This window comes from Pieris brassicae, chromosome 10, assembly GCF_905147105.1.
Source record: "Pieris brassicae chromosome 10, ilPieBrab1.1, whole genome shotgun sequence".
Taxonomy (NCBI): domain Eukaryota; kingdom Metazoa; phylum Arthropoda; class Insecta; order Lepidoptera; family Pieridae; genus Pieris; species Pieris brassicae.
The window spans coordinates 11,064,327-11,081,189 of record NC_059674.1 but is presented as its reverse complement, the minus strand read 5'-3'; the positions used below and the strand labels follow the sequence as shown (position 1 = coordinate 11,081,189).

The following is a 16,863-nucleotide window of genomic DNA, read 5'->3' as shown; positions in this document are numbered from 1 at the left end:
CTAACCTAACCATTTACAATAAAGCAAAACACGGAATTTCCAAGCTCTCAGTTCTTCACGATCACACCGAAATAACAATTACAAGTGAAATAATTATGGCGGAGTCTTGTTTTACATTATTAATCAACACGCTGGCTTTCGGTCAGACAGATAGTTAAACGTTTTCGACGCTGCTTTATTTAAATTAAAATACTAGGGACTTGATTGAATATCGATCTTTAATTAACTGTCTAGAGATTCAATTAACTCTCTGATTTAACTACTTTACTTTACATATCTACTACAACTTACCAAATAGGATGTGATGATTAATTATCCTCGTCGCAATCCCTCGAGGCGGTTTCTTCTCCTCCTCCGACCACTCCTAGAGTATTTAATAGTGTATTCAGTAAGGTATACAAGTATAAAGTAAATTTGAAAAACAAGTGGAAGAAAACAAACTAAGAAAGTAAAGAGTTAAAGATTTATTGGTGCATGCAGGTAACGAAGAAGACAATGGTAAGTCCTGGAACGTGCAAACATACGAAGGACGATACGAACATAGATTCGACATGTCAACAAAAATTCTGTACCCCAAAGCCAATACTGTCTCGGTTGGTATGTTTGAACCGCGTTGTCTTCGTCGTGAGAGGGCCAGCGAAGGCGTTGACTGACCTGCTGAAATCTTGCTTTTCTATGTTTGGGCTTGGAATCGTCTGCGGGGGATTCCTCTAGCTGAGCCAGGCTGGCTCGAGAGGAGTACAGCGGCAGTGGCTCTGCCGTTGCTGCACTAGCGACCGCTCCGACCGCGCTCAAACTGGCTCTGGAGCCACGCGGCGAGCCCTCGGCCTGCGAATCTTTCGCACATAAGACGCCCCCATCACCCGAAGCACTTCGGCAAACCCCCGCACCCTCGCCGCTCCCCCCGCTACCGTCCAGCGGATTCACATACAAGTTTGAGGAGTCGATCTCGCACGTGATGTCGCCCTCTGAAGGAAAAGGGTGCGTAAGGCATGATGCAAATGTATCTGCAACGCAAGACAGACCCATATGGAGCCGAGCACACCCAACTCGCGAGAGTCAAGGGTGCTCACGTAATTGTGCATTAACAATTAGTCATAAGTATAGAGTGGAAACGCTTCATATAACACAGTGCTGTTATTGGACGTAACCGACACAAAGTGTTTTATGTCTTCATCAAGGAAGGTGGGGGCTCTGTTAATTTTACAGGAATAGGGTTTAAAAAAATAAGACTACTTACCGGGGCTATCGAGACTGTTAGGGGTAGCTTCAGGTAGCGCGCGCGGTGCCGGGTGTCTCTGCAAACATGCCAATTCTACGCAAACTGGCTGTCGTAAATCTGATGTAGACATTGGCATAAGCTGTTCAGCATCGATGAACTCTTTATAACCCTGAAAATGTTAGGATAAACAAGTTAGAAACACAGAATTTATATATTTTAATACTATGTATATGTCGCAGCCAATTAGCTTAATAAGCCGTTCAAATAGCAGCCTAGCCTCGATAAGATATAGAGTGACAGAAATAAAAAACATACGACGTACAAAATATTTCGTTAAATTTAAATTTCTTGAGGCACTCACAATTAAATACACATTATTATTGTTATTACACTCTTCCATTGTACATATTGATCTTCATTAAACTTAGGAAAACATCATCAAAGTTGAGGTTTGCTGACCCCATATTGCCAGTTTGAAGAGTTTGACGCTAGGTGGCAGAAAGTGGAACTAAATTTAAATTAACAGTCAACAGGCTAGGGAAGTAGTAAACGACGCTGTTTAGTTGAGAGCCAAACTGTTGATTGAACGGCTAATTAAGCTAGATGGTTGCGACATAATAGCAGTAGATTAAGATGTTTTAATGCTTGGCTATTGCCTAATTTTGCTGAGTTGAGGCACTTTCATATTTAACTATACCGTCACAATACTTAATTTCGTTGAAAGAGTAAAACTAATAACTAAATTAAAGTTAGTAGGAAAGATTAAAGTTAGTTTATTTAGTACCTTAAACGTGCAAAAACAACATTCAAACTCAGATGGCAGCTGGTCCAAGTCAAGCTGTTTTTCAGCTATCTTCTTCTCCTAGAAAAGAAAAATATTAGTCGTTAAATTCCGCTCACTACTCTAATTAAAGGAAGGGAATGTTGATGTTAATTAATGCAAAGTTTTAAAAATAATTATTATTAATCAGTTATTTAGATTATGTGAAAAAAAATTGTATGAGTTCATAAACAGAAAAATATTTATATTTATAAAACATAACATCGACACTGATATAGTTCTAGCTTAAGAAGAAAAGGTTAGTAGAAAGATATCTAAATACATAATTCTAGAAAAACACTTTTTTAACGGATTAAAGCTATGTATTATTATTAAAACCTTATAATTATTTACCTAATTCTAAACTTAAAAAATTTTCCGACGTTTCGCGTGCTTTTCAGCGTTCAAAAAGTGTTTTTCTTAATGTGTAAAAGCTATTTTAACAAAAGACAATACATAATTCTACTCAGCAGGCACTAGCAGAAATGACTTGGTGGATATCTTACTGGGGTTTGTTCAGGGTTTATGAGCAAGCGTTTTTCCGGTGAGTCCAAGCCTTCTGCCGAGAAGCGACGATCCGCCTTAGGACTAGTCTGAAACTACAACTTAATAATTAGCTTAAAAGCGAATACCAAACGCGAGTACGTCTAATCTACGCGTTACTCACGTAGATACTAAGACGTGAGTAACTTTTTCGTAGCACATGTATTTACGGTAATGTGTAAAATAATACAAAATTAAGGGCTTACATACCCGTTATTAAATGTTAAGCTTTATCAAAATAATCTCATGTTCGCAAATAAATTAGCCTCGTGAGACTATTAAATTCAGTTAAATCTATTAGGATTACCTGAAGAGGATCAGCCTGTGGCATGCTATTGGCGATAGCATGCTCATATTGCTTGTAGCAGCCGGAGTTGGGCGGCGCTTCACCTTCCAGACTTGTGCCGTCCGCCTGGGACAAGTTGTGTCCTGGAGACACATACCATTCATAAGTAGCCACGTATCCCATCAGCACTGTCAACTTCCCCTTAAACTCTTTTAACCTTGGCTATGCATGATACGATAAATTAGCGATAGTTATTAACGAATGACGTAAATAGCAGCGTGAATACACAACACACATTCCACACAACAGTCTAAAATTCAGCGTCCTCCGGATACACACAACAGACAGTCCACAGAAGAAATGGGAGTTAGTTTTATGAAGCGTTAGGCTTACGCTGACAATGTAATCGACCTTAGGTAAAGTGTCTTCGTCGCACATCGCAAGCTACACGCGACGCGAACCCGACCCCGAGCTACTATACTAATTAGGGGCCGAGTACGACTGCGATAGTAGTAAGTAGCTCATCTCGCGTCGTCTCTTGCCTCAATGAGGACGCATTTGTCACCTGAAGACAAGGAATAAACATACTCTGAATGCACCTCTTCGCATTGGACGAGTTAACATAGCTGTAGCTGCGATGTAACGTGAACTTTTTTTATTTTTGAGTCAAAATGTCTGCGAGTCCGGAGAGCGGTACTATGCGAAGTGCACGCAACGTAGTACGACGCTTACAATCATTTCTACGAACATTGGAAATAAGCACATACCACAAGAAGCTTTCATGCAAAGGTGACCATACGAGCAGAAAACACATGACATGGTAAAGCGTCAGCAACGAGCGTAACTCGAACTACTGACCTGTGTCGACGATGACGTCGATGAGGTCCATGCTCTTGGCGAACGCATCTCGTAAGTTTATGTGGTGGAAGGAGACGATAGAACCCTCGCGCTTGGCGCGCTCCAGCGCCTCGCGACGCTTGAGCGCCTTCTCGCGCCTCATCTGGTTCTTGTAAAACTCGGCGAAATTGTTGACGATTATAGGGATGGGTAACGCAATTACCAGCACGCCGCAAATGCAGCATACTGATCCGATAACTTTGCCCAGAGGCGTAGTTGGATAGATGTCCCCATACCCCACTGTGGTCATAGTAATGCCGGCCCACCAAAATGTTTCAGGTATTGAAATGAATTTAGTCCCTGGCTCCTCTTTCTCCGCGAAATAAGCCAGTGATGAAAAAATGAGAACTCCCATCGCGAGAAACAACATTAGAAGTCCGAGTTCCTTATAAGAGTTCCTAAGTGTAAACCCTAGAGACTGCAGACCGGTAGAATGTCGCGCAAGTTTTAGGATACGTAATATTCGCATAATACGAAATATTTGGACAACACGGCGCACGTCTTGAAATTGGTCCGTCGCATTTTTGTTCGTTTCCAGAAGGAATAGGGAAACGAAGTATGGCAATATCGCCAGCAAATCTATCACGTTAAGTCCACCTTTGAAAAATTTCCACTTATCCGGTGACGCACTAAATCGTAGCACATACTCGAGGGTAAACCACGTGATACACACGGCTTCTATCATCGCTAGCTGCGGGTTGTCCATCGGGGTGCCGTTCTCGTCCGAGACTTGCATCTGAGGTATTGTGTTGAGAGTGAGCCCTATCGTGGACAGCACGATGAAGAGGATTGAAATGACGGCGATAACCTGCAACCACGCACTAATTCAGCTGCTTGTTCTCCTAGCCTTCATCCTTGTATGTACATGACGTATTTGGGTATAGGAGTTAATATGGTACTTATGTAAATAATGCCGTTAAAAGCACATCATTAATTACAGTAATATCATGTAACAGTTGGGTATTATTGTATAGAACGTGTTAGAATGCGTGTATGTATTTACAAGGGAAGTACTTAAACGTGTAATTAAATGTAGTATGTAATAACTACGTTTAGTACATAGTTAGATAACTTTGTAAAAGTAAGTTCGGCGTAAAAATAACATCTATTTGTGAAGAAATGTCACAGTAGTATTGTGTGAATGTGGTGAAAGTAGGATTTTAGTAAAATCAGTTTGTAGTATTAAACGAAAAAGATTTGCGATCAATTTTAATTAGGAGCTGAAATTTTCTATAATCTCTTTTCGATTTACAAGTTAAGATACGCTTCTTCGTTTAACACTGTATTGATGTTAGTCGTTAGTACGATAAAGCAAAAGCGTTAGACAGTTGGATGTATCAGGTAAGTATACAAGGAAATGTGAAAATGTAGTGGAGTAGAATAGGGTAGTCTGCAAAACGACACTCAGCCTTCGTGAGAGACAGCGCGGGCGCAGCATACGCCCGCAGTCGTTAAGCAACGACCGAGGGCGACAGTTGTCCCGTGCTGCAGCGCACGCAAGCCTTAGAGTAACGTCAGCAACGTCTGGTCACATTGCGTAAGCCCATCCCTTAGCAATATTTGCGACAACAATTAAGCTTTGTTTATATAATATAGTTCTCATTGAGAACTGCCGACGCGGCTGTGAACATTAAAGTTAGCAAGTGACAGTAAAAATGGCATATAATGCCTCAATACATTTAAAACATACATAATAAATGTTTAAAATTATACAATATTGTATAAGCCACCACTATGTAATAAATATGCAAGCATGATTCACGAAGACTCGGCTCGTTAAGCTTCTTAATGTATTTTGTTGCATATGGTACATATCACCAAGAAATTCGCGATTTCGAAAATTTCTCCTGCTAAGGATTTACCTAAGTTTTAACTTTTTACCTTCAATCAAATTTCGTTACATACTAAATAAAATTAAAGTTATTGTCGGAAATAGACAGGCTGTACGTTTACATTCGACTGGACCTATGACGGTGTTCGAACACACGCTTAAATGATATAAAAATACCTTAGAGTAATAGAGGAACAAACCACATACAAATCAGGCAACGTAAGCGTCGGGGTCAGCTACTCCGTTAGTGCAAGACAACACCACAATCAATGAAAGCGACTGTACCAAGACCAAGTCAGCTGATTAACCACCAAATAAAATAGTGATTTTCCACTATTAAATTATTTTAGACAGCACAAGCCTTTGGTACAACCACTTATACACTTAAAAACACATATTACAATGCAATAGATGTTATTCATGCACCATATTCGAGAAAAACACGTGCTATAAAGATCAAAATTGCCAGGTATAAACAAATTCTGAATTATAAAATATCATATTTGTATAGAAAATAGTAATTATAAATATGCTGTATCGTTTCTAAAAAAACAATAATTTTAAAAGGTTGAAGAACTTTGATACGTAATAATAAATATAACGTAATTATTTGCATATATTACAAGTCATTAAATAATTTGTGTACTACAGAAAAAAAACTTAAACAATTCGGAATGCATCTTTGTCAAAGCATTTTACATTTACAAAGGTTTTAATACCTCCACATTATTCCTGGCAGCTTAATAAGAAGGTCAGTAAATGAAATATTTATTCAATACATTACCCTGGCCGCAATACTCGTAGTGGGTTTCTCCAACAAGTCCCACAACCATTTCTGGTATTGGGCGCAAGTGCCTTGCCCAAATTCTTCCTCTTCCCTTTGGCGTAAACTTTCCGCTTCCTTGCGCATTTCTTCGTGAACGTGTTCCTTTCTCTGATGATATTTGTGTTGACAGCACGATTCTAAATACAGTTCGTCCACTCCCCAATATTCAAGGTCATCGCTAAATGCCAATACGCACATTTCATCCACTAAATGCAACTTGCCAGTCCGATAGAAATTTAATATCGAACTGAAACTCTTCGGATGCCTGAAATAATATAAAAAATCTATTTGTGTAAATTTTCCTTAATTGAGCTAGCAAGAATCGCAGAATTCGAGTATGGAAAAAATATTGTGGCCTATCATCACATGACTACTAAACTGGAACTCAAAGTTACCAAATCAGAGGCGGAGATCATAAGGCTTCGATCCGAGACGAGAAAGTAACGGTTAAGGATGAAATTTACAAGAGGCTGATCACCTAGTAGTCTATAATAAACATCTTGCGTATTAAACGAACTTATAAAGGATTCGGGAGATTTGTATATCTAGATTCGTTGTTTGAATAAAAACAACAGAAAAGACCAAGCACTTGACACGTTGTAAACTTAATCGAATACTTGATTGTGTCATGTTCTCACTATAGTGAAATGCGTGTTCATATTTCGCCTGCTGATGCAAAGCGTTTATTACTCTATCATCATGACATTTTGTTTTGATATAAGAATGTGAAGTTTGACATTATGGTTGGAGTTCCCTTCTAAACCAAAAATAGTAGAGTTTGATTTAAAACTAGTTGTTGTTAGATAGAAAAAGAAATGTAGTTCTTCCATTTTTAAATTTAAGACAAACATATGAATAAATGAATTTTGATTTGACTTGTTTATGTTTATTTACACGCCAATACCAGTATTTATTACTTTTTCTGACGACGAATATTTTTTTAAACATGATTTCGATTTGATTTTTGTTTCCCTTCATAACATTCTAAATACATTTTAAATTAAAATACAACTTTAAGCCTGCCTACCTATCAAAAAAATATTCATTGTCTTGCAAGGAGTAGTCATCGCAGAGTTCAGTGATCGCTTCATGTGTGTTGCAGTCCCGTAGTCTGCCAAGACGTGTGTGTGGCAGCCTTTCTAATGTCCGCCAAAGGACCTCATGTCTGACACCACCAACGTTGATTATCACACGTTTGCTCAGGGCCTTAGCCCGGAGCATCATGAACGGCTCCGGTGGTAGCGACGACATCGACCTGCAAGAATTACAATGCAGATAATCATAACTTATGCAGCAACTGTTGATTTATTTGAGTAAGATTGCAAAAATTAATCATTGTATTGACTATTTCCTGTCATTTGAATGAGCGATCGAGCCGCCATCTTGTCGAGGCGCCAAATTGTCTTTACCTCACTCTGCTCCAGGTCATTTCTGATTTATTCCAATTTGTATCGTGGTAGGAAGCAGACATATCACTTCCAAGTTAAACAGTGAATATATTTCTTTATTACGGATACTGTGTGTATGATCTTCGTTCTCTAACAAGAATTACAACAGGTTATGGGCCCAGTGTGCGCAAAAATATCATTGTGAAATATATTCTGAAATTAAATAATACCCGTCGCCTGTGGTTATAAAAATGGATTTAAAATTAAAACGTAATATAAAACCGTTTGACGGCGAGAAATACAACGTTTGGAAATTTAGAATACGACCCTTATTGAGTGAATAAAATGTGTTGAAAGTGATTGAGAGTCACTCAATTATCAGAGATAATGCTCATGGGAAAAAAATAACCGAATCGCAAAAAGTATAATCGTTGAATATTTATCCGATTCATACCTTGGATTTGCAAAAGAAGACATTACAAAGTGATGGTGTTGGTCTTGAAATTACAAAGTGATGTTAGTTTGATAAAACATTTTTCTCTGTTTGATGATTTAATCACGGAATTACTCGCGGCTGGCGCTAAACTCGAAGAAAACGGCAAAGTCGCCCACTTACTTTTAACGCTACCCGCAACATATGACGGTGTTATAACTGCCATTGAAACTTTATCGGAAGATAATTTGACTTTAGCATTTGTTAAAACAAGACTTCTTGACCATGAGGTCAAATTAAAGAACGAATATAATGACACAAGTGTTAAAGTACTTTAAGTTTCTACTGAAAATAAGGCGAATAAATCATAAAAAAACTACGGATAGGCCAAGAACAGTGCAGACAGTTGAAGTTGATATTAATCAGCCATCCACATCATCAGCTGACGCGTCTGGTTTTGCTTTCATGGCTGGTGACTACAATTCGGGTGCAACCGCAAGCCAAATAACATTTTTATTGTACTCAGGAGCATCTGACCATATTATAAACAGGGAAGATTTGTTTAGTTATTTGATTGATTTGCCTATTCCTATAAAAATTTCAGTTGCTAAAAGCGGTGAATATATTTTAGCTAAGAAAAAAGGAACACTACATGTCAGCAGCAATATGGGTGTTCGAGGAACACTAGAAGACGTTCTTTTCTGCCCCGAGGCGCCCTACAACTTGCTATCTGTTTCGAAGTTGCAACAGGCTGGAGCTACTGTCATATTTGATCACAGAGGTACCCGCATATGTTAGCAAAGTAAAACAATTATGAGAGGTAAGTCAGTTAATAATTTAATTACTTTAGATTTTTAAGTATATTTAAATGTGAGCTGGCCTGTTTCCCAGGCATGTAATGTTACATGTAATAATTACGATTTATGGCATCAGCGCCTAGGGCACATAAGTAAAAATAAGTTTTTGCAATTATAAAATAATAAAATGATTTTTGACATTAATTTAATTGACAAAGTGATAACAAATGATAATTTATGCGAATCTTGTATTTATGGGAAACAGAGTAGGCTACCATTTAATCACAGCAAGGACAAAAGTTATATTGAACGACCGTTATATATTGTCCACACCGACGTTTGTGGTCCTATCACTCCTTCAACAATAAATACCAAAAAATATTTTGTTTTGTTTGTTGACCAATATACTCACTACTGTGTTGTGTATCTATTAACACATAAATCAGATGTGTTCTCTGTTTTCAAAGATTTTGTGTCAAAAAGCGAAGCGAAGTTTAATTTAAAACTAGTTTATTTATATTGCGATAACGGTGGAGAATATTTATCTACTGAAATGAAAAAATATTGTGTTGAAAAAGGAATAACTTATCATTTAACTATTCCAAGAATGCCACAATTAAATGGTGTTTCGGAGCGAATGGTAAGAACTATAACTGAGAAAGCTCGTTGTATGATAAATGGTGCAAATCATTCAAAATTATTTTGGGGTGAAGCTGTTTTAACTGCTGTGTATTTGATTAATTTAACCCCGACAAATGCTTTAAAATTATCATGCAAAACTAACCATGACATCGTCGAATTTGAACAACCAAATGCACATTCTGATGATCTTTCAGTGGTCGTAAATAATGAGGACACAACCAGTTGTATTGAACCACGTAGGAGTGATAGGCTTAAAAGTCGTCCCCCTATTTCTTATAAAGAAATTGATGATAACCTTATGTGTGCTAGTTCAATTTTGTGTAAAATACCAAATTCGTTTCAAGAGATTAAAACACGAGACGATAGAGCTCATTGGGAAGGTGCAATTAAAGAAGAATTAAATTCTCTATTTTTAAATAAAACATGGACTTTAGTACCACGGCCAGATAACAAAAATATTATAGATTGCAAATGGATTTTTAATATAAAAAATTATGAATTCGGAAAGCCTTTACGCTATAAAGCTAGACTCGTTGCTAGGGTTTTTAGCCAGGAATATCTCATAGACTATAATGAGACTTTTGCACCTGTTGCTTTTGCTAATCAATATAATTTACTTGTACATCACATGGACGTAACAACTGCATTTCTTAATGGGGTACTACAGGAAGAAATATATATGAAAGTTCCAGATGGGGTGTCTTGCAAAAATGGTTATGTGTGTAAATTAAATAAAGCATTATCTGGGCTAAAGCAAGCCGCTAGATGCTGGTTTTGATTTTTGAACAGTCTCTTAGGCGGGAGGGTTTTCAGAATTCATCAGTAGATAGATGTATTTATATACTGAATAAAGGAGATATACAGAAAAATATATATGTGGTACTTTATGTTGATGATTTGGTAATAGTGAGTGCTAATGTAAATACAATAAACAGTTTTAAAATATATTTAATGAATAAATTTAAAATGACAGATTTACATGAAATTAAATTATTTCTTGGAATTAAAATAACTCGTTCCGATGATATGATAATGCTAGATCAAAGTGCTTGTATTAAAACAGTTTTAATTAAATTTTGCATGCAGGATTGTAAACCTGCAACTACTCCTATGGATAGTAAACTCAATTATGAAGCACTAAACTCAGAAGAAAATTACACTGCTCCATGTCGCAATTTAATTGGTTGTCTAATGTATATAATGTTATGTACTCGACCTGACTTAAGCACTAGCGTTAATATATTAAGTAGGTACACAAATAAAAATAATAAAGAATTGTGGCAATGCCTCAAAAGAGTGCTTAGATATTTAAAAGGCACAACTGATTTTAAATTATGTTATAAAAGGTGTGAATATAATAACATCTTCACTGGGTATGTGGACTGGGTATATATTTAAATTGTTTGAACATTGTTCAATAACCTGGACAACAAAGAAACAATTGTCAGTAGCAGCCTCCTCCACAGAGGCTGAGTATATGACCTTATATGAAGCCGTTAGAGAGGCTTTATGGCTTAAATCTTTGGCAAGGAGTATTCATATTGATATATCCACTCCTATTGTTATATATGAAGACAATAACAGCTGTATAAGCATAGCAAATAATCAGACTAATCATAAGCGGACAAAACATATAGATATTAAATATCATTTTTCTAGGGAACAAATAGAGAAAAATGTAATAAAGCTGAATTATATTCCCACAGGTCAACAACTTGCAGATGCGTTAACAAAACCATTACTAGCGGTTACGTTTCATGAAATGAGGAGAAACATGGGTTTACAATAATAATATTTAATGAGTTGGCTATTATTTGTTATTAATTTAATTATTCTGTTATACTCATTGTGTTCTGATAATTATATATAATGTATATAATGTATCGAATTTAAGATGATGAAATGATCTGATAAGGTTTTTCTGGGTTTTCCCTTATCCGAGCAACAAATGTTGGATCATTATTTTTGTATTTTCCCAGACTCGCTTGGAAGTTATATAGTTCTGTTTAGGCATTTGATTTGTACAAGAATTAATTTTTGAGGGGGCGTGTTGATTTATTTGAGTAAGATTGCAAAAATTAATCATTGTATTGACTATTTCCTGTCATTTGAATGAGCGATCGAGCCGCCATCTTGTCGAGGCGCCAAATTGTCTTTACCTCACTCTGCTCCAGGTCATTTCTGATTTATTCCAATTTGTATCGTGGTAGGAAGCAGACATATCACTTCCAAGTTAAACAGTGAATATATTTCTTTACTACGGATACTGTGTGTATAATTTTCGTGCCCTAACAAGAATTACAACAGCAACAACCTGTTTGGAGACTTAGATCAAGAGTGAATACAAGCGTATTTCTTAAATACGTAAGTCACTACATTTATTGTATCAATTGGATTAATTCTAGGGGAATAGATATTTAATGGGCAACGCTTCTGTAGAGAAAGTTTCTGGTAAAGCCACACACACTAAAATACCTAGTTCGACTCCCGCGTATTAAGTAATCGATACTTATTTGTACTTTTCTTGCTCAACAAATAAGTGTCGAAATACAGCGAGGAAATGCTGCCAGCGTTAAATGCCACAAGAAACAAACTTTTTAAAATTATTACTTAGTACAGTGAGAATAATGTTAATACAATATATATATATATATATATCCAACACACATGTATATTTATGTGTTGGCTATATAAATATAATCATATGTTATCGATACTTCTTATTAAACAATTGATATTATGCCATCTGTAAATTATCGCATCCTAACCTTATACCACTTATTTCGTTTTGTAAATATGGGACGTACGTAAAAACGTACTTGCAGATTTATGAATAAGTCCGGTTTTAACGCTTTGAGGAATTTTATTATAAAAATATTTTTGTATGACTATGTGTATGTACCTGGAATGCGCCCGTTGCAGCGCTGCTGCGGCGGCCGCGGCGGTCTGGCCGGGCGGCACCGGCGCGAGGCTGAGCGAGGCATCGTGCGGCGCCGCGAAGCCCATGGGCGCGCGCGGGGGCGAGTCGCCCACCTATGAGTGTAGGTACGCATATGTCGTATAAGATTTAGTATTGTCTTTTGTTAACATAGCTTTTACACATTAAGAAAACACTTTTTAAACGGATTGTCATCACGTGTGACCACGCACGCTGTAAAGCACGCGAAACTTCGGAAAAAAATTAAATAATTATAAGTTTATAATAATAATACATAACTTCAATCCGTTTAAAAAGTGTTTTCTTAATCGTATAAGATTTATTTAAAAATAATTACTTTTATCGCAATGTTTTTTATTATTAATAAATAATGTACAGCCTATAGCTTTCAAAATGTTGATTTCTTTGACAGTGTGAACAAATATTTTGCTTGCACAAAGGACAATGCCTAAGCAAGCTGTATCACTGGCGCGACGCTTTCGGAGAAGGCAAGGCAGGCAGAGGTGGCGACGAGAATTCCATACCTTTACACAGGCCTTTAAATAAATTGCATATACATATACAGTAGAAACACTAACTATGCAGTGTGATGTTTTTATAATGAAATTTACTGTAACTTTAACTACCATTACTAATTTAAGACTGCTTTACACAGTAAAATTGTATCGTCAGAATAAATATTTTTTTTCTATTAATAACGTTCTTTTATTGAAGATATTATTTGTACTCTATTTTAATCACTAACGTATAACAAAAGAATAAATGCTTAATAATGAAACACTCGCTATACTAATAAAATTGAAGAGAGTACACTCCCCAAGAGTATACTCTCGGGGCGTAACTCCTACGATTTAGGTAATCGCTACGCTTATAAAACTAAGAAAGCCTGACTGAGCAAAATGTAAAGCTTTGGCTCGTACATATATTCCAGTTCTTAAAATAACTGTCTTTATTGAAGTTATTTTAAGAACCTATATACTAGAAATACTAAGCCCACCTGCCACTGCGCGGCGCCGCGGCCCGCCCCCTCCCCAACCATATCGCTAGCTCATCGTGCCACGCGCCTCCGCATTCTGCCCTCGCTTGCCATTTACGCCACTACCCTGGAATATAAATAATAATAAAAAAAAATGTACTTATGAATCAAATCTTGTTTCCCCATTCTGTACTGCCAAGAACTACGCAAAAGCTTTTGGTAAGCTCAGAGCTTAAAAATTCGCCGACAACAATAGCTACCCTAGAGAACCCTCTTGATTATGTTCCACTTGTATATACATGAAGCACATACTGTTCATCTAGACTCTATTTGAAGCCTGCTAAAGAACTAACCTAACCAACTATTCTAAAAACTCAGTTTTGTATCGCATTGTATATTTTGAAGCCCGACATACAACGACCACCCATGACTTGTTTAAGCCATCACGGAATATACTTAAAAGGAGTTAGGAGAATATCCATAGTGCTAAATAACCTGCATCATGCGGATGCGGACAGCGGACCCCACAGTCACACCATCTACGTTACTCCCACCATAACTTAATTCAGCCGAATTAGTTATTATTTAATTAAATGTTTTTTGATTTTTTCTTTCGTAAATGTTTGAACCTTTAATATGGTGGCCAAGTATGAAATACATAATATACTATCTTTAGTATCATTGTTTTTTGTAATATATAATTTATTTTAGCTGTAGGATTACGAAATCAATAAACAAATGAACAATAACTATATAAGATTTCTATGATATTTCCAAAAATTATTGTTTCTATATCAAAACTTTCTAAAAATCCTTCTCAATCATAAAACCACTAAAACTAGTCCAGCTAATGATTTATTCATAAACAAATTTATCCACGAAAGCCAGAAGGGTGTCAAAAGTGGCTCTGTATTGAGAGCAGGCGTGGGCGGGAATCGATTGACGTAGGGCGGGCGGATCGAGGCTTGCATTGAAATTAATCCGATAACAACCACATCCGGTGCATACGACAGCCATCATAGTTGTTCCTGTGTGTTACCCTTATGAAAACCTATTTTTATTTAAATTAACATCTTTGATTATCAATACCGTCTTCATACACATTTAGTCGTTTAATCTTAGCTTAGAGAGTAATTTAAGGTTTCAAATAAAAACTAAGATTCGTTCCTAACAGTATACTAAAATCGAAAATTTACAAAGGAAAATCAAACTGTATTGTTTCATTTTTAATGGCTGTGGTACAGACAAACTTTTTTACGACTTATAACTTTATCCCTCAATAATGTTAAATCTAGCGTTTTGTTTATTAAAAAATAATAATAATACAGGCAATTATGTGACGGTGGAAAGTAAATTGGTCACAACTTTTCCGTCCACCGAAGTTAATTACAATAACATTATAATTTTTGGTATACAATGTTAGGGTGATAGGCAAAATTCACGGTAGTAAAAGGTTGTAACTCACAAAACCTTAACCGTTTTATTGCCGTACCTGGGTTAGTGAAAGAAAACTCTAACGAAAACTGAAACGATAAGTATAAACATTTCACCACTATTCGAGGCCTATACATACGAAAAGGTTAGTCTGTTAATTAGCTACGTACTTTCAATGCGATTAACGCGTAAGCCTACAAACTAACAAAATCCACAAAAAAACACCATATTTGTTAGGCCATTCATATGAAAGGAATTAAACAAAATATTACCATAAACAATCATTGACAATGTAAAAATATTTTTCTGAACTAAATCGTATACACCACAGCCTAAGAATATAATCAGATAAGTAGTTTTAGTTGACAAAAGTGACATATATTTATATAAATTAAACTTATATTCGTATAACTTTACAACAAGTATTGTATTACAAGCAAAATTTTTGTATTGAATAAAAAAAGCCTTTTTATTTCTTGCAAAAGAACAAAGTAAACTTAATACTATTTCATACATATATATTTTTAAGAGAATAAATTACGCAATTTTTTTTCTATTATTTATATCTATTTCCCAATTATTTTGCAAAAACCCTGCCGCAGGTGAAGGCTTCCTCCAAGGATCTCCAGGTTTCTCGGTTTTGGGTGAGTTGAGCCAGCCGTATTTTTTGTATTAAGGACCACTTTAGCTTATGATATGAACATGAAACATGAGAAACGTAGGAAAAAGTAGGTCACTTTTTCTATATGCTTATATTACTTGACTACTTATTTTACCGGGCGCCACTCGGTCTGCACGCCGCCCTCTTTAATCAATACTATATTTGTAAATGTCCTACGTAATCGTTCACTGTCATTTGTCAAACACTGATACAGTAAAAACATTATTATAGTCTTGGCTTTTACTTTTTCACTTAGTTATATGAAGCAGTTCTAACTTAAGTAGTTGGTTATTCACTAACATCCGTACTCCAAGTTGAGTAAGAATAAACGTTTATGCAATTTCATATGGATAAGTTCACATCTAATTGGAAGCTGATAAAAGATTTATCACTGTTCCGTACTTCTATAAATCAGTAGTTACGTAGAGTTGCACAATTCATTAGATATATAATAATCTGCTTTATTAATTAAGACAATTTGATTAATTCTTATGGTATTTGTATTTGTTATAAAACAGTCATTGTTTTTATTATAAAATGTGTAGTAGTTTTCCTGTATATATAATATTACTTCAAATAGAAAAGATGTGAATAGATATCGAAGTAAATAGGCTTGCTACGAGGGCAGCTCGTGGCCCGTATTGATCTCGCGCTACGCGGCAGGCGTGTAGGCGCCGGGCGTAGCACGTAGCTACGACTACTTATACTATTGACTTGCCTACTATATTTACGAGAACATCTTCGCAAATAGAGGAGTTAATATTGATGTAGAAATATGCCTCAGTGATGTAACTAAAGAATCTGTTATCGCAATTCTCCTTATTTTACGTTTAGTTTCGTTATTCATATAGTCGTTTCAAAGTCAAAGCCCTATGGTCTTGTTTTTTTACTAATAACAGCCAGAATCATGTTTGTTATTATTTTTTACTTTAATAGGAAGTTGTAGGAATGTTTACTGTAAATTGTATTTAGTAATGATTAGAATATGCAAAATCATTACAGTGTTTCGATTTATATTTTTAGGTTCGTTTCTTATTTCTAGTTAAGACTTTGTATTATTATTATTTATTGAATTTTCCTAAATTAATAAACTATGCGTGGTTAATATTTAAATTATACACTTAAGTTTCTGATTTGTTATCTCCTCTCGAATTAGTAAATATAGAATA

General features: G+C 36.0%; 1 protein-coding gene across 5 annotated transcripts in view; it reads right to left on the bottom strand.

Annotated features, from left to right (window-relative positions):
- The window catches only part of LOC123715236 (potassium voltage-gated channel protein Shab), a 43,436-nt gene that overhangs the window by 948 nt on the left and 25,625 nt on the right, over positions 1–16,863 (bottom strand). For 2 of the 5 annotated variants that reach the window (XM_045670168.1, XM_045670166.1), the window contains 11 exons: positions 13,621–13,726; positions 12,588–12,718; positions 7,453–7,680; positions 6,384–6,690; positions 3,730–4,576; positions 2,893–3,014; positions 2,549–2,641; positions 2,007–2,084; positions 1,241–1,391; positions 655–1,007; positions 292–364 (listed from right to left, as the gene is read on the bottom strand). In XM_045670168.1, coding sequence (XP_045526124.1) covers positions 292–364; positions 655–1,007; positions 1,241–1,391; positions 2,007–2,084; positions 2,549–2,641; positions 2,893–3,014; positions 3,730–4,576; positions 6,384–6,690; positions 7,453–7,680; positions 12,588–12,718; positions 13,621–13,662 — 2,425 coding nt within the window. In that variant the 5' untranslated portion in view covers positions 13,663–13,726. Of the gene's footprint in view, positions 1–291; positions 365–572; positions 1,008–1,240; positions 1,392–2,006; positions 2,085–2,548; positions 2,642–2,892; positions 3,015–3,729; positions 4,577–6,383; positions 6,691–7,452; positions 7,681–12,587; positions 12,719–13,620; positions 13,727–16,863 lie in introns of all 5 variants that reach the window. The other 3 variants (XM_045670169.1, XM_045670171.1, XM_045670170.1) reach the window with 3 other exon arrangements.